The sequence below is a fragment of the Hydractinia symbiolongicarpus genome, chromosome 1 (assembly GCF_029227915.1).
Source record: "Hydractinia symbiolongicarpus strain clone_291-10 chromosome 1, HSymV2.1, whole genome shotgun sequence".
Classification (NCBI taxonomy): Eukaryota; Metazoa; Cnidaria; class Hydrozoa; order Anthoathecata; family Hydractiniidae; genus Hydractinia; species Hydractinia symbiolongicarpus.
The window spans coordinates 29,204,802-29,226,595 of record NC_079875.1 but is presented as its reverse complement, the minus strand read 5'-3'; the positions used below and the strand labels follow the sequence as shown (position 1 = coordinate 29,226,595).

The following is a 21,794-nucleotide window of genomic DNA, read 5'->3' as shown; positions in this document are numbered from 1 at the left end:
TTTAAAAAAATTCTTCATATAGAAGTAAACTCCATCTTCAGAGCATCAATTCCTGAATTTTTGTCTTAAACTATATGGATCATCAAAAATCCTTATTTAATTTGTTTGCGGGTGGGTTCGATTGCACGCATAATCAATAGGTGTAAAAATTTTAATACAGTAAGCAAAGAGACTTGGCGAACAACGTCTTTCGCAGATTTAAGGAATAGAGTCATCAGTCAAGGATGAGAATGTCTAAGAGATGACACCCTTACTGAGATGAGGTGGACCCATAATTGAGCATGAAAGTCATGCATTTTATCGGTAAAGAGCAAGGTGAGAAATAAATCAAGGTATGCGGAGATACATACAATCTTTTTACAAACATGAGAAGCCAAGATGGGTTTTACGATACAGATCCCCAAAATGTCAAGATGGATATCAAGAATGTCTTCATGAGCATGTCATATAATGTTGGTATATCTATAGCTATTTTATTATTCCAGACTGTTAGTTAAATTTTCCATTTTCTAAACGGAACAAAATATTCATGCATGGAATTTTGAAAGTGTAATTATTCTTAAAATACCATTGCAAAACATTTTGTTTTAGACAAACCGTGCGCTGATCCATTCGTGGGAGAGAGACCTTTCTTGGGAAAGATGCTCCTAGTAATTGTGGACGCATATTCGAAGGTTATTTTGTGGCATTTTTTAGAAGGTTCAGAAGGAAGTTTAAAAATCAACTTTTTCAAAGTTTCTACTAAGTGGGTAAGTACAGAATGGTGTCTGAAGGTATATCTTCCCTGGGAAAAAGCAGTTTTACAAGCACCAAGAATGTGAGCAGAAGTGCAGATTTCTTTGTAACATAGGAAACAAGATTGTTGAGTAATGAAAGCAATTGATGAATCAAGCTTTTGAACTTGGAAATGATAAAATCGTCAGAAATAACAAATACAACAGTAAATATATGACAAAAAGGTTGAGTTCACAACATAAATAGTGGTGTTAGATTTTTCTACGTAACCTGCACAATCAGGCAGCAAGAAGCTCCACAACTAAAAAATATCGATGCTAATGTGTCGGTATTCACTATTCGAGATGGACCAAAAGTAAAAAGACTGCACTGTAAACTGTTAAAGAAATGCAACGACTTTTGTCCAACGCCGATGAAAACAACTATGCAACCAAAACAACAAACCACCGCCGAACCACAAAATTTAGAAGATAAATCAAAAGATGAGAAAGTCATTGCAATTGCTTGTTACAACCATCAACCTGTTAAAATAGTCGAAAAGCTATTAAAGACGACAGTTTAGATGAGGAGGAAGAAGCTGTAGATGTGGAGAATGACGAGAAAATCATTTCTCAAGAAGAAAGGGAGTAGCGAGAATGGCGTAGGACCACCACTATAAAGTTATGTAATGTATGAGGCTATAGAACTAGCAATAAAGAAATAAAGGCTTTTTTTAGATAGTAGTAACGGAAAGCCAGCTGATGTCTTTCGTTTCAACCTTGAAAGCCGAAATATAGTGACCTTGTCAATAATGTTACAAAATTTTGAGACAAAGTCCTGATCATGTGAATAAAAGTAATAGTTAAATCAACTTAATCCTTTCAAACAGAAGGGGTTCTTAACTGTAGAGTTTGATTTATTGAACATTTTTGTGTTAATTGAGCAAACCTTTTGTACTACCTGCAGGTAACCTGCTAATATTTTGCAAGTAAATTGTGGCTGAAGATTCAGTGTAAAAAATTTATTGCAAATCCAGAAAACTAACATCGACATCATTGTTAGGCACAATTCAAAATATTTAAAATGGTAAATTTTCTTCCGTGCAACTACCGCCGCTCTGGCCATGGTGCTAGAAATGCAAAAGCAACAGAAAGTCATGCAGGAACAATGGACCCAATTCATGTCCCAAGTCCTCCCTACCGTAGCTCTGAACAACCAAGCACCTGCACCTCCATCTACCAACGAAAGAAATCGATGTTCGAAACCGGACCGAACGACGATTTCTGCGGATTGCAGTGACAATAAATGGATAATCTTCACGGATGCGTGGAGACGATTCAAACAAATGACCCACCTTCAAAACATACAGGATATCAGGAATGAACTACGCTCCACCTGCGATTCCAACGTGAATGAAATGCTTTACAACTTTGTTGGGCCAGACGCCCTCGATAGAGCCACCGAAGCGGAACTGCTATCATACATCAAATCGGTTGCAGTAAAAACGATTCACCGAAGTTTACCGACAACAGTTCATCTCCATGCGACAAAGTGACAGCGAAACGATCACTCACTTCATCTCCCGTTTAAAATCTCAAGCGATGCTCTGCAACTTTTCACGAAAATGTGACTTCGATGACCAAAACTGTGAAATATCGTATTCCGAAAATATGATTATGTCGCAAGTCACAGCAGGATTATTGAGCTCCTCCCATCGCACAAAGATCTTAAGTGAAATGACTTCCATAGAGACACTTACCCAAATGACAGAACACCTCCTTACACTCGAAGCAACCGCCGAAGCCACGGAGCACTTCAAACCATCATTGCCCGCCCAATCAGATGTAAGCGGCGTCAAATCCGACTACCAACGCAACAAACGTAGTGACTTAAGACAGAAGTCACAAGGCAACAATCGCCCAAACTATCAGAAAGGGGATCGAAAATGCAGAGGATGTGGACACAACCGTCATCCAAAAGTAAGAGAGCAATGCCGAGCACAAGGCAAAAAATGTAATAACTGTGGAAAACTTAACCATTTCGCGAATGTTTGCATGAGCAGTAAGACGAACGCCATTCAAGACGCCCCAGATCCATCCGACCCAGCCGAAACTTCCTTCCTTGGTAGCATCACCGAGTCCTTCTGACTAGATGGCGTACCTCACGGACAATGGGAAAATGATAAATTCATCGAACAAAAACCATCCCCACAGCCAACAGTAAATATATCTATTTCACTCAACTCATCTGCACATCAGAAACTTTGTAAATCGTTTTCTTTGAATAAACTTCAACCTACCAGAATTAGCGCCATCGCTGATACTGGCGCTCAAACATGTACAGCAGGAATAGAACTGCTTTCACAATTGAATTGTAGTAAAAACGCTTTGATAAAAACTCGACATCGTCTCCGCGCTGTGAACAATAACGACATCAGTATTAAAGGCGCAATCATTGCTGACATCACCGTCGGTACATCGACCACCACAGAAATTGTTTACTTATGTGACAAAGTTAAAGGATTTTTTCTGTCAAAAACAGCACTGAAAAAGTTGAACATCGTACACTCTACCTTCCCGGAGCAGATTGCAACCAGCCAACTGAATGCAACAGACTCACCAGACGACTCCGTTGCCGAGTGCGGATGTCCACGTCGTTCACCATGTCCACCCATACCTGACACGATTCCGTTTCCAGCGACACCAGAGTATACAGAACAATTAGAGGTTTGGATCAAAACATACTTTTCGAGTAGTGCATTTAACACTTGCAAACACCAAAAGCTACAAGTGATGACAGGCGAACCAATAAAAATCCAATTTCGTGAGGACGAAAACCCCGTCTCCGTTCATAAACCAATACCAGTACCACATCACTGGAAAGAATCCGTCAAAGACCAACTCGATCAAGATGTAAACTTGGGGATAGTCGAACCAGTCCCAACCGGGACACCTACAAACTGGTGTTCTCGGATGATTACCGTTCCCAAGAACGACGGCACTCCTCGTCGAACAGTAGATTTGCAAAAACTAAACGCATCTACCAAACGAGAAACTCATTACAGCCAATCACCCTTCAACATCGTAAGTGTAGTTCCACCGCAAACCAAAAAAGACAACCCTCGACGCCTGGAACGGATACCACAGCGTTCCATTAGCCAACGACGCAAAAGAAGCAACGACATTCATCACCGAATGGGGCAGATACCGCTACCTCCGAGCACCACAAGGATTCCATGGATCTGGAGACGGGTATACGAAACGCTTTGACGATATAACAAATGACTTTCCCCGTGTCCAACGTTGTGTAGACGACTCGATCCTTTGGGACTCTGACATCGCAACAGCATTTTGGCACACAATGAACTACATTACACTATGTGCCAACAACGGGATAGTGTTTAATCCCGAGAAATTTCAATTCGCGAAAGACACCGTTGAATTCGCTGGTTTTGTTATCACACCACATGGTTACAAACCAAACCAAAAAATCTTAAAAGGCATTAAAAACTTTCCATCGCTGACCAACATCACCGGTGTTCGATCATGGTTCGGCTTAGTAAACCAAGTCTCCTACGCCTTCGCACAAGCACCCGTCATGACTCCGTTCAGAGAACTCTTGAAACATGATGGAAAAATCTATTGGGATGAGACGTTAGAGCGCGTATTTTAAGAATCCAAACAAAAGATCCTCAACAGCATCGATGAAGGCGTTCGCTCTTTCGAGATAAACCGACAAACCTGCATCACGACCGACTGGAGCAAGACTGGTATCGGCTTCACCCTTCTCCAAAAACATTGTTCGTGTCCTTCGATTAAGCCAACGTGCGGAGAAAACCACTGGAAAACATGCTACGCTGGTTCTCGCTTCACATCCCCCGCAGAGAGCGGATACGCACCAGTCGAAGGCGAAGCACTCGCTTTACTATTCGCCTTACAATCTTGCCGAATGTTTGTAATGGGATGCCCTAACCTAATTATCGCCGTCGACCACGAGTCTCTGGTACCAATATTTAACAAAAGAGAATTGTTCGAGCTAAAAAAACCAAGACTGTTAGACATCAGAGAAAAGACTCTAATGTATAACTTCCAAGTAATCCACATCCCGGGCAAGAAAAACGTAGGAGCAAACTTCATGTCCCGGATACCGCTTTCACCACCGTCAAACACCTCTGATAAGATCGAGGCTACTATCTCGGCTTCTATCCACCTCCGTTTCAACCAAAACAACTCGTGTTCCCTTGAGGACATCTCACGCAAAGCATCTGAAGACGCTGAGTACAAAGATCTCCACCGTACAATTCTCGAGGGATTTCCAACCAACAAAGAAACTTTACCACAATATATCTTACCCTACTGGAGATTGAAGAATGACTTATATTGTGTAGACAATCTAATTATGCTTGAAGATCGCGTCCTGATACCACGCGCTCTTCGACGTACCCTACTAGAACAGTTACACATCGGACACCAAGGCGTCAGCGCAATGAGAGAAAATGCAAAAAGACGATTCTTCTGGCCACAAATGAGCTCACACATACAAAACCACAGGAGTCAATGCACCCGATGCAACCAAATCGCTCCCTCAAATCGCAAAGATACACCGGAAGTCCCCGATCCGCCAATTTATCCATTCCAACAGACAGCTGCCGATCTATTTCACATGGCAGGGCGTCTGTATATAGTCTACGCAGATCGCTTCTCCGGTTGGCCAGAGGTAGCCTCAACCAAACCTGATGCTACAGCTACCACGGTTGTAAACATTCTTCGAAGATATTTCACAAATTTTGGCGTCCCCGAAGAACTGTCATCAGACGGGGGTCCGCCATTTACATCTCACGAGTTCGAAAACTTTCTACGATCTTGGAACGTTTCACATCGAGTATCATCTGTCGGCTACCCCCAAAAGCAACGGACGAGCAGAAGCCGCAGTTAAGACTGTCAAACGAATATTAACGACCAATATTAGTCAATCTGGGTCACTGGACACCGATAATGTCGCCAAAGCCCTTCTCCTGTACCGAAACACTCCATCACCAGACGTGGGAGTCTCACCTTCTGAGCTCCTATTTGGACGCCACATCAGAGACCATCTTCCAGCACCAAGACGTTTCCGGAAAGAATGGATTGACTTAGCCGATATTCGCGAGAACGCTTTTAAGAGAAGACACCAACATGCTTGCACGACATCACAACGACAACTCCCTGTCTTGAAAGTTAGAGACACTTTTCCATTCAGAACCAAACTGGTAACGCCCCGCTTCGATGGGAAAAGACCGGGGTAATCAGTGAAAGTTTACCCCATCGACAATACCGTGTTGTAGTCGATGGCAGCCGTCGTACAACATTACGTAATAGACAGTTTTTACGCCCAATACCAAACGAAACACGCAACGATATCATCGATTCAGACATTCTCCGACAAACAAAAGATGAACATCTTCCCAGTACTAACGGGACAGATCTACCAGCAATCAATCAACCAGAAACATTTTTCATATTTTTAAAATTTTCATCTGGATTTTCGTTCAATTCCTCATGTGTTTGTGCACTTGAATCTGTCCCAGAAACATTTTTTCTCTCATAGTAACGTCTTTTTCTAGCTCTCTCAAATTTAAATCTTTTACCTGATCCCATAATTTCAATGTAAAGGTCTTTTCTATACCAATATAAGACTCCATCATCAGCAGCAGTTCAACACTAAATGTAAAACTAGGCTCGCATTTGAAAGTAACTATGTGGTTTTAACTCATGGAATTTAGCGCGGGAAAAGGGAGAAATAGCTGCAGCACGCCCCTAATGGGTGTTTTAAAATTTTGAAGGAAAAAGACCCAAAAATGACCTAGAAAATACATCCAACCGGTTACTAGGGAGGGCTGTTGCTATGAAACTTTAATAATAAGTACCTGAGTATCGGTAAAACATTTTTTTCATTTTTCCATTTTTTTTTACAGAAGAGCCACCTTGAAAATTTTAATCCTGTTAAATATTTTTAAACTGGATAGAAACAAGTTTATTGAGAGAAGTTACGCAGAAATCATGTATAGAAAATAAAGGTCGATATTTCTTTCAAAAGTCTAACGTTTCAATATATGTATATCATAAGCTCATATCTTAAGAGCTACATTTTTACGTAGCGTTGTGACAAAAGAGGATGGGTTATGTCTTCCGAGTTTTTTCCGGCAACCCAAGTCAAACATTACATACCTAATGAGTCGTTGTTGCTTATTCTTGGCAATATACTACGGACAGGTTCTATAAATAAACAAATTAAAATTAGAATAAGTCACAAGAAATACATTAAATGTCTTCTTTTATCTGAAGAAAACTGGAGTTTTTTATGGTTGTTGCTAAGGCAGGTCATGGAATGACAAAGTTATACCTTTTTTTTCTAAATGGACAGATGAAGGGTCAACAGTCGCTATGGAGGGAGAGCTAAGATGAGATAAAACGATTTATTGACAATTATTGTGATATAATAACAGAAAGGATGTATTAAACAATCAAGAGAGCCATGACGACTCCTTATGAAATATACACTCAAAGCTAAGCATACATACCTAGTGTCTTATCGAAAATTGGCAAATTTGAGTCAGGTTTTATAAGTTGACCAAATCAACTGTGTTTTTAACAGTTTAAGGTGCTAAAACAAAGCGGTAACTGGGACAGAGAGCGCCTTTTCTTTTTTGTCTCAATGAGAAATTATAATAGTTTTGTGAAACTGACATAAGAAATTATACTTATTTCTTCTGCTTCGTCCAAAAAGACAGATGCAGGGTCAACACTTGCTATGGATGGAAGTAAGGTGAGATAAGGAATCATGTATTATAACAGTCAAAGTGATAAAATAATAAATCAACGAAACAAGCTGCAACACATCACCCTAGAAGTATAATTTGTTATTAGCGTCTCCCTCATTAAAGCACCCCACGTAACAAGTATTTTCTCCCTCTAAAAGAAAGAGGCGCTTAATAGAAAATTCTTTAGATTCATATCAACCAAAACAAAACAAACCTCGTAAATGATCTTAAAAGAAATGTTCTTATTAAAAAAGTTACAACTTAATTTTTTGGGAATTTTAACTACCATTTGACACTTTCAACGTGGTACTCCGTTTTGGAAGTCATGGCCTGTGCTTTGGCTTGCCCAGCTTCTCCAGCTGTTATCTCTTCGTCAACAGCACACAGGAATACGATCGGGCCTTGCTATAGATCTGTTTTTCAGATTTCTTTATATTTAAAAGACCCATATTCTCCTGTTTACAAGCTATAGTGAGATTCTGTTGTTCCAACTCCTTCTCAAAATACTGAATGATAAGCGCAGCATTTTCCTTAGACCAACCACGTTCTGGAGTTTTTAGATGATCAACAACACCAAGAACTTTTTGTATCATGGCATGCACTGCTCTTGCTTGTTTTTGTTTTTTACTTCGTAGATTTTGCTGGCAGTCTAAAGCGAGTGTGCAAGGAGATCAGCAACAGCTGCGCATTTCCGTGGTCCTCATCATGAACAGCAGTGGTCACAGACTTTCTAATCAAGGTTGTGCTCATATTTACATGTATATTCCTGATTTCAACCAAGCAGAATTTATTTGTCGACTAACTGAGCCCGCTTCAAGCGACTTGCCATTTCGGGTAACAAAAATGTTCTTACATGTTGTGGAAATTTGAGGGCGAATGCGCGTGACATAGATGTCAAGAAGACGAGCTAACTGCAAAAGAATACATACTGTAGCGGATCCATGAGTGTAGCGCGTTTTGTGATACCTAACGTTGATCGTACACGTAGTTTCGTCCAGTTGGCGATTCTCGTACTCTTTCATCAACATGTTGACTGACACCCCTGACCTATGTCTATGTGCATTATACAATGCAAAGCTGGTCATCAAAAAATCATGGACAGTCGTGAACTCCATCATCGTTAAGTTGTTGTCATTATAGAGTTCATCATTGCGGTGGCTTGCCACCTCTTTGTAAATTATTTTCTTCCCTACATTTTTCCTAGGTACGGACATCTAAAGATACAATCAAGATAAAATGACCCCTTCAATATGTGTTCTGTAGCAAAAACACTCCATCCTAAATAGACAGAAAAGTACAGTTAGGTTAAGCAATTTTGGTTTCACCTATTGTGTGATTAATATATAATTTCTTTGAATTTGGTTTGTCAGTTTCGTTATTGATCCATTCATTTAATTCTTCATTAAAAGAAACCTAGAACCTTGCCTGGTCTTGACTCTACATCTCTGATTCTTCTAAAATAGAAAAAGGTTAGCTATCACATAAACATTAATACATGATGAACACCTGTTAGAGCTATCAATTTATTTGCTTTTTCCCTAAAGTTGTCTTAAAACCGAACAACTACAAAAATATGCCTGTACTGGATTTTCTCCTTTAATATGGAAACCAGCCTTTGCTCAAACATATTTATTGCTCCTTTGATCTTCTAGTTGCATTTCATTTCGACTATACAAAAAATAATATTTAATTAATAATAATGATTTTTCCTTCTTTTACAAAAACAATTTTCCAATGTAATGATTTTAATTCAATTCAAACGAAGCATGGAAAAGATTACTGTATGTGTAATTTTTTTTGTTTTTGACAACCCTGTTGCATGTTAAAGTTATGTCGTTAAAATGAAAAATATATATACTAATCGTCCCAAATTAGTCTGTATAAATATAAGTGATTTATGAAGGATTCACTTCTAGCAAGAGCAAATGTATCCCCAGTTCCGCTAATACAATATCCCTAAAATGGATTGTTGATCTAGGGTTTATTGATAACTGAAAAACATTGAAGCTGGCAAGTGTATTACTTGAGCAGATGCTAAAATATAAAATTATTTATTACATTATAACCCACTAACCCATATCACTGTACCAGAAAACCATTTTAGAGTAATGTATATTACCATACTATATGTATGGATGTATTATATATGTAGCTATGGATGACTTTCCATGTGACGTAATGTTTTGATTTTGCATTGAGAACAAAAGACATTTATGCTTAATTTAGTTTTGCAACAGGCATAAACTTTGGTAAACAATATTCAGTTTTTACAAACATTTTATATATATACATACAATTAGTTGAGCTTAATAAGGGCCGATCCTGAGTTTTTAAACAAAGGTTGTTGTAAAATACCACACTATCTCTGTTTCTCTTAACCACTGAAAGAAACAATTTGCGTACTAATGTTCCAAATTCTTTATTCGATTTGATTACATCTCCATTAAAATTGAAGTTTTTATGAATTTTCCTTTTTTTTCCACATAATGATTGCAACCTAAAAGATTAAAAAAATAATGTTTTCAGCTAGCTTTAGCTATATGAACCACTTTATGTGTAACATAAAGTTTTGATTTAGGTTGGAAAATAATCGGATTTACACACAGCAGCACAGAAATCCATAAAAAGAAAAATTTGTTAAAAATCTATAAAATATTTTTAAAAGAGAAGAAACATAGCTGGCTACCCGTCATTATTATTCTCAAACAAATAGCACATTTTGTAAACATTAACAAGTCCTATCATCAAATAAAACAAGTCAAAATGTGTACACACATAGCGTATTACAACTTTCAAAATCTAACCTTTTATTTAAATTAACACAACTTTTAGACTTTAATCAACAAACCCCTGCTTTGCTACTCTAGCCTTTTGTGCATCCAATCTTTTTTTAACACGTATAAGTTATGGTTATAATTTCCCCTTTTTCTCAATACTTCCAATCCGTTTTTCCGCATCAACCTTTTCTTTTTTACCACATCTTCCGAATCAACATCATTGAGCTGTGATCAATCGTTTTATTTCTTCTTCTTTATTCAATAACATTCAATAACAAAAGTATATCTTCAGGACAAATATTAAATTCCTCTTACTTGGAGGTTTGCGCCCCCTACCCTAAAAAGTTTACCTGTTCATCAGTTTCTTTTCCAAGGTGGACAGTGTTTCCAAAATATCACCATGGACAACGTTCGAACGAGAATTCTTTGATGTATATCTTGACAATAATATTAAAGAAGGTTCGTTTCCTCTTCTTTTGTTAAAAACTGTAACTCTAGTCAGAATTATGTCTGCTAGTTCCCTCCATAGATCTGTGCTCGGGGTTATTTTAATTTCTTTTAGTACTTCTTGAAGTCTTTTATCGCACTACGATTTCAAGAGAAGCAAGTCTGATGTTAATGGCAGGATATCATCTTTGTTGAATCTATTATCAGCCAAGGAACGCAAGGAAGCAGAAGAAATCCTCACAGACCATTCACTTTGAAAGATTTTCTGAAATTTCTGCGCCTTAACAACAATTGTGTCATCACCTTTTCTTAGACCAAGCCCTTGCAACAACATGGCACAGTTCTCGACAGCGTAACCGAGTTTTAATGCTAATGATGGCTTATTAAATGCGGGCACTTTTTCACCGTCATTATTGGTGTTTGTAAACCCAGCAAGACGTTTGGTGGCCTCAACAACATCATCAAAGAAAGCTGGAGTTAAACAGTCCAGCAATGAGAAATCTTTCATGCTTGCATTTCTTCTTATTTCCAAAACCAACCTGGCCAATATTCTCATTTTCTGTGAAATGTTGGACGATTTTTTAACCCCCTTTCCACTGACAATAAACGATCCATATGTAAGGATTAGTTCGTCGCTCTTAATAAGTTCTTTAATATTGTCGTTATTCATTGGTTGGACAACAGATTCTTGCAGTTCTATTGAACCACTAACCGGTTTTTTTTGGGGGTACAGAAGCAGTTCACACTGATTTTGAATGTTAATGTGGTGCTCATCTCCTTCACTTTTTCGATGCACGCATCTTTTACAATGTCTGTTTATGTCACCAGCGTAAAAGAAACCCAGACAAAATTTGCATGGTATATAGTCGTCGGGCTTGTGTAATCCTTTTGACTGTCGGTAGATAATCATACTACCATGTCCTGCTTTCAAGACCTTTGTGTTATGAAAAAAGTCGCCTTTTTTTCGTAGAGCGTCAATTGCATGTTTTCGTTTGACCGACTCATTTTTATCTTTAACGGAAAGGTTTAAGATTGCTTGCACCACTTGCTCTTTATTGTGGTGGCGAAAAAGATGTTGTGACAATTTTGAGGTAAGTGTCCCGCAAAAGTAACAAGCATGTACTCTGTCGTAAATCCTGAGTCCACTTTTCGTTTTGTTCGTCATAGGAATTATAACACCTGAATCGGATATTAGAACTTAGGTTTTTTCAATCCATAAAATTTTAGAAGATTAAAGAATATGTATAGATACCTACCTTCAATTAATTCTTCTTCGTTCTCTCTTTCGCTTTCTGCATCTGCCTCACGGAAATTGAAAACATCCATACCATTTATATCGTCAACTAAAAAAATAGATTTTCGACATAGTTAGTGTGACGTCATTTTTATCGCCGACAATTTATTTTCTACGTAGAAGTTTTAAATTTGCGTACAACTACGAATGTATTCGGGAAATTTTCTCCGTTTTCTTTTGCTAAGAATACGCGGAAAGTATGTTACAAAATGTTTAAAATCCTTTGTCAATATTTATTCTGTTGGTTATCTCTTTTACGACTGTAAATTCGTCACAATCCTAGTACAGTAAACTACAATAAACACATAATTAAAACCTTATTCACACGATAAAGTATTCATTGTGTAAAGAATGTTTAATGATATTTGTTAAACGTGTGGTTCAAATGTTAACGTCGACTTTTTTGAAGTTAATGCTACATAGGGTAAAATACATAAATAATTCTTAATAAATAACAGGAAAATAGTACATTTCTGATGCTACGCAAGTCTGCTTGCTGTGGAAGGGTCCAAATTTAACCTCACGATTGCACATAAAATGCTAAATCACCTCTGACAACTAAATATAACCGCTGTGACCAAAAGTTTAAGCATGTTGTAAAATTATATTTTTTTATGTTGAATTATTATGTAGAAGTAATAAAAATTCACTAAGGTCATAACTTAGCCCTATGAAATCACATGCACTAAAAATAGGCTCTTTTTCCAATTCATCAATATTATTTAATTTCTGACGTGTTACTACAGCCTTGATTCCTTGCGCAGGACTAGTGGATTAATCCAAATCAATTAGTTTCAACCAAAAAAATTAATTGAAAAAAAATTGATCATTTGGATAGAAAATGACGTTATAAAACAAAGTTTCGTATTTTATGGATAAAGATACAAAGATCCGATTTTCTAGAAATATTGATGTGAATGTCATTAAAATTGGTACATATGTACAACATGGCATTTGAAGATGATCCAGGCAAAAAAGATTGTTCATAACACCTGTAAATCTCCTTAAAAAACACTTTGGTCACCACCGGTTACCAAAACAAATCTATATTATAATACCCGTATACGTCTGTCCGTCTGTCTGTCACGCAAAATGGTAGCTTAGCTTCGCAGGTAGCGATACGCGCGCAATGCGGTGTAAAAAGGACGGGCGAACCCGTGGATTTTTCCACGGGCTAACGACTAGTTATATAAAATAACCAATATAACATGATGCAACACTCTTACATAGATTTCAGCCGTTTTTAAATCTCGAAAAATGTTACTCCTGTCCCATAAATGCAATATTCCCCTAATCGTATTTAAAAATAAATTTTTTCAAAACATTTTTTTTATCGGAAGTTCCAATAAAAGTTAGGAAAATTTACAAAATTTCAGCAATAAATCACATGCCTAACACAATTTACGACTGTTTAAATAGGACGCGGGCACTTTGTGCCCCCAACTCGTTCCTGGTGTTAATAGGGTTAAAGTGAATTCTGCAAGGCAAACAGAAGTTACAGACCGAAAACCCCAGGTTGGAAAGTTTTGTCCCCACAGCCAAGCATAAATCGGGTTAAAAAAATGAAGATCACGTCTTACTTTTCACAGTAACTTTATTTTTATTGCCACCGTCGCCGTGTTCGCTGTCATATTCCTCACTTTCACTTGATTCTGAAGGTTTGTAAGATATTGTGTCCCGTGTATCATCTAATTCAGAATCCTGAAGGCAAGGTGGTAAAAACAGTTTTTGCAAAAAACTGTAAATGAGCTTGCACATAAAATAATAACTCACGTTGTCTGATTCTTTTTCATATTCTTCTTCGTATGTCTCATTAACACTGAGCATATCGCCAAACAAGCCGGAATCGTTAATAAAGGATTTCTAAAGTGTGTGCGAAGAAAGAGAAATATAAGAAACATGTGGTCAACCGGAAGACAGCACATCTTATTAAATTAGGCGTATTGCGTTGATTTAGTATTGATGCTGATTAACATCAATCTAATGAAAAAGCATAAAAACCTGGAAGTCAGAAATATTTGGTTGTGCATCTTCGGCCTAAAGTGAGAAAAAAATCATGATACACGCATTTTCCAAATTTCTTTGATGTACCGCAGCTTTTTTTCAAGCTAATGAATGTAATTTTTTGAAATTATCAAATATTACTTGACGATTTTAAAAACAAAACGTAACATTAAAACTTTAATATTGCAAAGAACAATCGGGAAATGTTTTTCACCACCAAAGTTATCTGACATATACCTGATTGCAGAAAATTAACGAATCAGGATTTAACGCTGTTTGGCCCTCAACCGCGTTAATTTTGCGACGCATTAATTTCGTATTCGCGTTAATTAAGTGATACATTAATTTTGTGACCGTGTTAGTTTCATGAACTTTGTTTCGTGCAAAAATTGTAAAAAAAAATTTTAACCCTCAAGCTGATCCATGTCAAATTCATGAAAGAGATTTAGCACAAAGAAGCTGGACGTCAAACAGTATTGAATGGCTGGAAGGTAGAAGATGCTTGGAGTGGTGTCGTAGTTGAATATAGCCCTTTTTTTAAAAAGAAAAGGAAGAAGATTTTCAAACAAAATTTGTTTTAATACATTTCCTCCAAACTATGTTAATTTAATGCACACGCAACGTATTTTCTGGAAAATCGCGTTAATTTTATGCTTCCAAAATTCGGCAAACCGCGCTTATATCATGTACGTTATTTTTCTAAGTTGCTAATTTTCTGATTCGTTAATTTTAAGTAATAAGGTATATTAAAACTGTAGTAGCTATACGCACACGTTTTACACTCTAAAATAATGGCATTCACCTGAACGGGTGCACAACAAACTTTTATAATGTCTTTTAGTGTTGGTTTCTAAAAAACAGAGTAGAAGTCGAATTAAGGACCACATGTTTGCAAAACATTTTTTAAACAAAAAACGTTTGTTCATGAAATTAAACACTTGCAAAAATTTGTTTTCAAAGAGATCATTGATTCACCCTAATGACTTTAATTTTTAATTTTTACTCTAGAAATCAAAAATCCACAAAAATTTTAAATACCTTCCGCAAAATTTCATATTCTTCCTCATCCTCTTCTTCAGTTGAATTCTCGACAGAGTTCTATAATAAATCAATCATTATTAATGTTATATGGCTTGTCGTTTATTTAACAAATACAAGGATTCGTGTGTGTTTACGTTAACATTTGGCGTAGTGACCCGTGTTGCAAAATCTTGACATTTAGCTGGTTCATTCTGAAAAAAAATAATTTATTTGACTTTTTTAAACAAGCACTACAATGGTAATTATAATAACCAATTACATAATTGGAAAGCTTTTTCAAAGTTATGCGTTTTTTTTATAAAAAACCAAGAAATGGCCAACTAATAAACGTTTCTTAACAAGTTTTTTAACTTTAACGGAGTAAAATAGAAGAAAAGATTAATGTATGCCTATTTTGCCTATCTACAATGGTGCCTGTTCCGTTGCTCTGATATTTCTTAATTTTTTAAGGCCACCATGCAGTTTCTTATAAAGTATATTTCTTTTAAAAAACAAGCGTGTAGATAAGAATTACTTCAGAAAAAGTCTCCAAATTCTCGAAATCTTTTTAGACAATGGCACATTTACCGTGCAAAAACGTGAGTAAACATAAAATTTTCCAAAGATTTTTGAACTTTATAAAAAACAAAGTAAGTTTTAGGTGACATCATGCCTCATAAAACCTTAAGACCAACCAAACAAGTTAAAAATACAAAAAAATAAAAAAAATATACCTTATTTTCAACAAAGCTGGAAACAAGCTGCCTCGTGATGTTCATGTCCACTTCGTCATCACTATCGAAAAACTAAAATGAAAAGTATATTATGACGTGTTTTTAATGCGATATCAACCAACCTCGTTAATTATTTCTTAAATATGAGTATACACTTTTCACTTCACTTTTTTCTATTAGAACCAGGAAATTTGTTTTGTACGATGAAGCTTTAGATGTTAGGTGTTAGAATCTCCTGATTCATTAAAAACTCCCAAAGTCGGTGTTTATCATAAAAATTGTATAAACAGCTAGTTTCTTTTTTATGGACACGAATTGTTATTATATTAAAAATTATTCCGTGAAAAAATCCACGGATTCACCTGAGGAACAAACTTTTGCCAGTTGTATATATTTCTCGCATCGGTATTCCGTGCATCGTTGCATGAAGTTATGAAATTAGCTACTCTCTGCGGTAGTGAAAGAGAAGTTGTGAATAGCTTTAAAAAGCTCAATTTGACAGTTTTCTTATGCTTTTAAAGATTTTTCAGTTAAAAACATAAAAAGGATATAAGCTTCAGCCAAAATTGTAAATGGTGAAGCTCAACCAAACTTCACGAAATAAACTCCGATTTTAGTAACTATAAAAACAGAGCACGGCCCGGCTCAAATAGGGTTAAAAAAGAACTTTCCAGCGGTTGAAATAAAAACAGGATAAAGCTATCAGTTTCTAATTCGCGGAATAGGTTCTCATGAAGGTTCCAAAATGAAATTGTAACTTTGTCATAACACTGTCCTAGCAGTCTCCCGACATTTTCTATATGGCACAATAGAACAGGGTGAAGTTATAAAATTTATAACAAGTTCGACATTTTTCTTGCACGCACACAGGCATAATGCAGCTATTATTATAGAGATCATTAGTCTGCCGTTGTAGGATTGTGCGTTTTTAGCACGACATCACTCGGAGTGGCAGACAGAAAACAGGTATTATTAAAATAGAGATAAGCCAAATAAAATTTAAGGTATGAATGTATAAACAATTTGTGCTCGTACTGAAATCTTTAAAACATTGCCTACCAACTTTTCACTGAATAAATCTCCTTCAACGACCATCTGAGAAAAAAAAGTTACTAATTATGGGCTAAAAAGGCATCCAGATGCGCTAAGATGACATAGATGTTGCCGTGTTGTTCTAGATATTAGCCTTGGGCTTATCATGATAAATTTTAAAAAACATAAGTTTGGGTAGACTTATACGCGGGTGGGCTAAGAAAAAACTAGAAATTTTTAATACATTCCAGAACTAAATAAATTACCATTTTCTTATGTCCCATTTCTGAATTAGCCTTCTCTGAAACCTGAGAAAAAGAAAACTGATTTCAACTATTCCGCTAATACAAGTGGGTATTATTTAAATAAATTCAAGAACTAAATAAATTACCAGTTTTTCATGTCCCATCTCTGAATTAAACTTCTCTGAAACCTGAGAAAAAAAAATGATATTTCGCTAATTACAAGTGGATGTGACTAAAGTACATTCGAGAACCTAAAAAATTGCCAGTTTTTCATGTCCCATCTCTGAATTAAACTTCCCTGAAACCTGAGAAAAAGAAAAATCATATTTCGCTAATTACAAGTGGATATGACTAAAGTACATTCGAGAACTAAATAAATTACCAGTTTTTTATGTCCCATCTCTGAATTAAACTTCTCTGAAACCTGAGAAAAAAAAAAGATATTTCGCTAATTACAAGTGGATATGACTAAAGTACATTCGAGAACCTAATAAATTACCAGTTTTTCATGTCCCATCTCTGAATTAAACTTCCCTGAAACCTGAGGGGAAAAAAATGATATTTCGCTAATTACAAGTGGATGTGACTAAAGTACATTCGAGAACCTAAAAAATTACCAGTTTTTCATGTCCCATCTCTGAATTTAACTTCTCTGAAACCTGAGAAAAAAAAAAAAGATGTTTCGCTAATTACAAGTGGATATGACTAAAGTACATTCGAGAACCTAATAAATTACCAGTTTTTCATGTCCCATCTCTGAATTAAACTTCTCTCAAACCTGAGGGAAAAAATGATATTTCGCTAATTACAAGTGGATATGACTAAAGTACATTCGAGAACTAAATAAATTACCAGTTTTTCATGTCCCATCTCTGAATTAAACTTCTCTGAAACCTGAGAAAAAAAAAAGATGTTTCGCTAATTACAAGTGGATATGACTAAAGTACATTCGAGAACCTAATAAATTACCAGTTTTTCATGTCCCATCTCTGAATTAAACTTCTCTGAAATCTGAGGGAAAAAAATGATATTTCGCTAATTACAAGTGGATATGACTAAAGTACATTCAAGAACTAAATAAATTACCAGTTTTTTATGTCCCATCTCTGAATTAAACTTCTCTGAAACCTGAGAAAAAGAAAAATAATATTTCGCTAATTACAAGTGGATGTGACTAAAGTACATTCGAGAAATAAATAAACAGTTGTTTTGGTTTGATGATTTATTTCAAGGCAGCGTTTTTCTTTATTCTAGATTAACCTTAAGGGAGGAAAGAGTTCGCTTTTGTGCTTCAGTTTACCGCAAAATTTCAGTAGCTTGCGGGAAATAACTTCCACGAATCTACAAAATTAAATTTTTTGCGGGAAAATTTTTGCGATTCTACTAGATTTTTCGCGGAAAATATTTCGCGGTTAATCGCGTGTCTCTTCTAATTCTCTGTGCTGATCTTGGCTAGTTTTATAGTTATGATATATTGATTTTTGAGAATGTAAGGAACTGTTAATATGAAAGGCGGGAAGGAAAGATTGCCGGGACGGTACGTTTGGCCAGATCCCGCTCTCATTAATAATTAAACTAAAAATCACTTTGTGTTTATGGAAAATTTTTGTCCTAGGACAATTTCGTTCTGTCACGGCTCACCGGGATCCTGCTTGAGCTAGGCTGGATCCCACCTTAGTCGGCACTTTTTTTTCCATACTGACCTAGGATTTTCGCAATCAGACAACAATTCAACAATCATTTTGTACACTGAATAAGTAAGAGTTTAAATGTTTAAATTATTGCAATTTTTTGTTATAGATAAATAATGATCATGGCCCAAAAGGTTCTGATCTTTAGAGTTACAACAAAAATTAACACATAAACGAAAAATGTTTGTTATCGTAACTTGCATTGTTCATTATACTACTTTATAAAATTTATTTTAATGTAATCTTATAAGTTTTAAGTACATATAATTTTTTTTTATTTTTTGAATTTGGCGCTTGTTCGTCCCCGGCCCACTCTTTTCCATGCACAGGCGGGACAAAATCGTCCAGGGAATCGTCCCGTCTCGCCTTTCATAGAAACAGCCACTAATTTTCAAAGAATATAAACCAATAAAACGTTAGGTCTTATTTTTCAGGAAGGTAACTGACAGCTGTATGACAGTAAAACGCTTGCAAGAGATGGAAAACAAAGAAATAAACACTAAAACCCGCAATGGCGTACCGAATAATATATACTTTGCATATCTTGTATAACCTAAATGAAATATACATATACATTGTATTGAATGGTGTATCACACACATTTTCTTTGCGACGTTTATACAGGTTAGAAGTTCTTGGCTCAACCACTATACATTAGACTCTTTATTCATTTGAATTCAGGGCCAACGCACAGCTATTGAAATCAAGGGGGTTACATTAACAAGACGGTGCGAACTCAAAGTCGAACCGATGCGCAAAGAAAATCTGCCTTTAAACGCCCTCTTTAAAATTTAAATCAAATTTTTAAGCGCTCAGTAAAGTAGATTTTACAACTTCGTGAATTCGATAACGGAATGTTCCAAATAAATTAAATTCGAATTATAAGAAGTCAGCCCAAAAAGAATTTCTGCCATAAAAGTCCTACGAAAAGTCCTTTACATAAAAGGACTTTTCGTAAAAGACTTTTTTTTTATTTTCCCTTCGTTTCTCTGGACCACGCTCCCGACTCAACCCTCCCTATTTTTTACTTATAAAGTAATCAATCTCAATATAGTGTGTGACAATGAAAATAATATTGTACAATATAGTTTTAAAAGTTGCCGATGTTTTAGTAAGTAGACATAACACCTTTCAAGATGTTTGTAAATTGGCTGCGAAAACTGTGAAACTTTGGCCAAGAAAGGGAGAAAATTTCTGTCAGACGGGTAGGAGTATGAAACTATAAAACTATACAGCCTGTTTTAAATTTTTGTTTGCTTTAAGACATTTTGCGTTTCAGGTGCTTCGAACGTCAAAACAAGCATATGCGATGAAGTCTAATAATGGCAAATTTATAGTCTTGTCATTTGACAGCCATGTTTTTGTTTCTACACTTCCCAGACCTCACACAATATTTTACTACTGTGAAAATCATCACACCAACCCTTTTATTACACAACAAACAACAATAGAGAACGTACAACAATTGAAAAATTAGAAAAAGAAGTACGCAATATTTTAATTTTATTTATAAACTTGTTTTGTTTGTTTAAAAAAATCTTCCCTTGACTGTTGCAGATGTAAGTGTACACAAGAAGCACTTCTTTGAAGTAAAAAGAAAGTAAAATTTTCATAGTTTCGGACATTAATGATAATTGTGAAAGAAACACTTTTAGAACGCACTTACTTACTACATGTAACATGGGCGTATTGTCATGACTTTTTTTACGGGGTAAAGAACATACAGGACAAGACTAAAGCATTTTAACTTACCGTAGAGACTTTTGGTGCAATCGTAATAGGCATCTTGGTGTTTTTATTCTAAGATGAATTTCATAAGAATATTACAAAAATGTTATAATTTGTTGTTTCTTTCTTTATAACTAATTAACTAACTAACTGTTCTCCAAGGAAGATTGCTGTCACCATAGGAATATCTTAATTCGGTTCCGGCCACTATTTCGTTAACAAGAACGAACAGACAGAAATGGACTCTGCCGTTAACTTCTATAGGGCGCATTTTAGAATTACAAAACGCCACTGCGCTATCGTTGACGTATTTACCTAACCGCTCTGAGAAGGTTCCGTCAATACTATAATCAAAAAAAATGTGAGAGTAGAAACGAGAGAATGATGTACATCTATTGTTCTCGCATGAAAATTTTTCCAAATTCTAGTTTAACGAAAAAAAAGTCGGCAAAAAGTGACTAAATTTTGTGCAAGTAAACAACATTTTTGCCGACCGAAAAATTCTTACTGACTTTTTTTACCGATAAGGTATATCTGGCTAATACTTACCAACATTTGTTGAAAAAAAACAAGAATGAACCAAATTTAGCGTTATAGCGTTGCTGCCTTTTTTCTCCTTCCTCGGCGCTAATAAGTTCTCCAGGATACTCCAATAAGAACTCCCCCTTCGTAAAATTCTTTTCTGCGTAAACTCCGAAACCTAAAAAATTATTTTAACTTAATTAGCTACTTTGTACATTGCGAACTTGCTGCCTGGTAGTAAAGCAAAACTACATTTGCTAAACAGAGTGCAATTTGCGATTAATTTTTAATTAGTAGTTTATAAAAGCGAACGAAATAAAAGAAAACAGGGTAATAAATGTCCTCTATGCCACGTTAAATCCAGTGTCGCAGGGGCATTTTTTAAAACACGTTTTTTTATAAAGGAACATAAAAAATAACTATATTATTTCATAATATCTTTAAAACACACCAATTTTATCTAATTTTAAGGCATTTTCCGGCAATTAAGAGGTGATGATTTTCAAAATTTCCCTCGGTCAAAACTATAGGTGGCCCTCGCGCAGACACTGAACTGCTAATAGAATGATTCAAAAGATATGTCTCCACTGGGTGATATTTGCGACGATTTTTGCGACAAAAAGTAGAAACCAATTCAACTTTTTGTCATGACGACAAACGCGACCAAACCAATCAAATTCCAGTATTTATGACGATCGTCATAAAAATCATCTAGTGAAGATTTCACATTATAATGAAGGAAAAAATTCGCGATTATGATTTGCAAGCAGCACAATAGCTGAAAAAA

General features: G+C 35.9%; 1 protein-coding gene across 1 annotated transcript; it reads right to left on the bottom strand.

Moving 5' to 3' along the window:
• Window positions 1–9,370: 9,370 nt before the first annotated feature.
• Window positions 9,371–14,377, bottom strand: LOC130629552 (uncharacterized). Its single transcript, XM_057442809.1, has 10 exons — window positions 14,273–14,377; window positions 14,033–14,068; window positions 13,805–13,894; window positions 13,612–13,732; window positions 11,994–12,080; window positions 10,979–11,916; window positions 10,641–10,876; window positions 9,808–10,010; window positions 9,537–9,547; window positions 9,371–9,469 (listed from the first exon to the last, which is right to left on the bottom strand). Exons 1-10 carry the CDS (start codon window positions 14,375–14,377, stop codon window positions 9,371–9,373), a joined length of 1,926 nt encoding a protein of 641 aa, XP_057298792.1.
• Between the last annotated feature and the right edge of the window lie 7,417 nt (window positions 14,378–21,794).

What these genes read in the sequence shown, in the direction of transcription:
- LOC130629552 (XM_057442809.1), bottom strand. Translation starts at nt 14,377, where the DNA reads ATGTATCACTTAATTAACGCGAATACGAAATTAATGCGTCGCAAAATT. An exon ending in CGAAGAAGAATTAATTGAAG is followed by an intron (nt 11,917 to 11,993) that starts GTAGGTATCTAT and finishes TATCCGATTCAG; the next exon opens with GTGTTATAATTCCTATGACG. An exon ending in GAAAAGAAACTGATGAACAG is followed by an intron (nt 10,011 to 10,640) that starts GTAAACTTTTTA and finishes TTAATCTTTTAG; the next exon opens with GTTGCAATCATTATGTGGAA.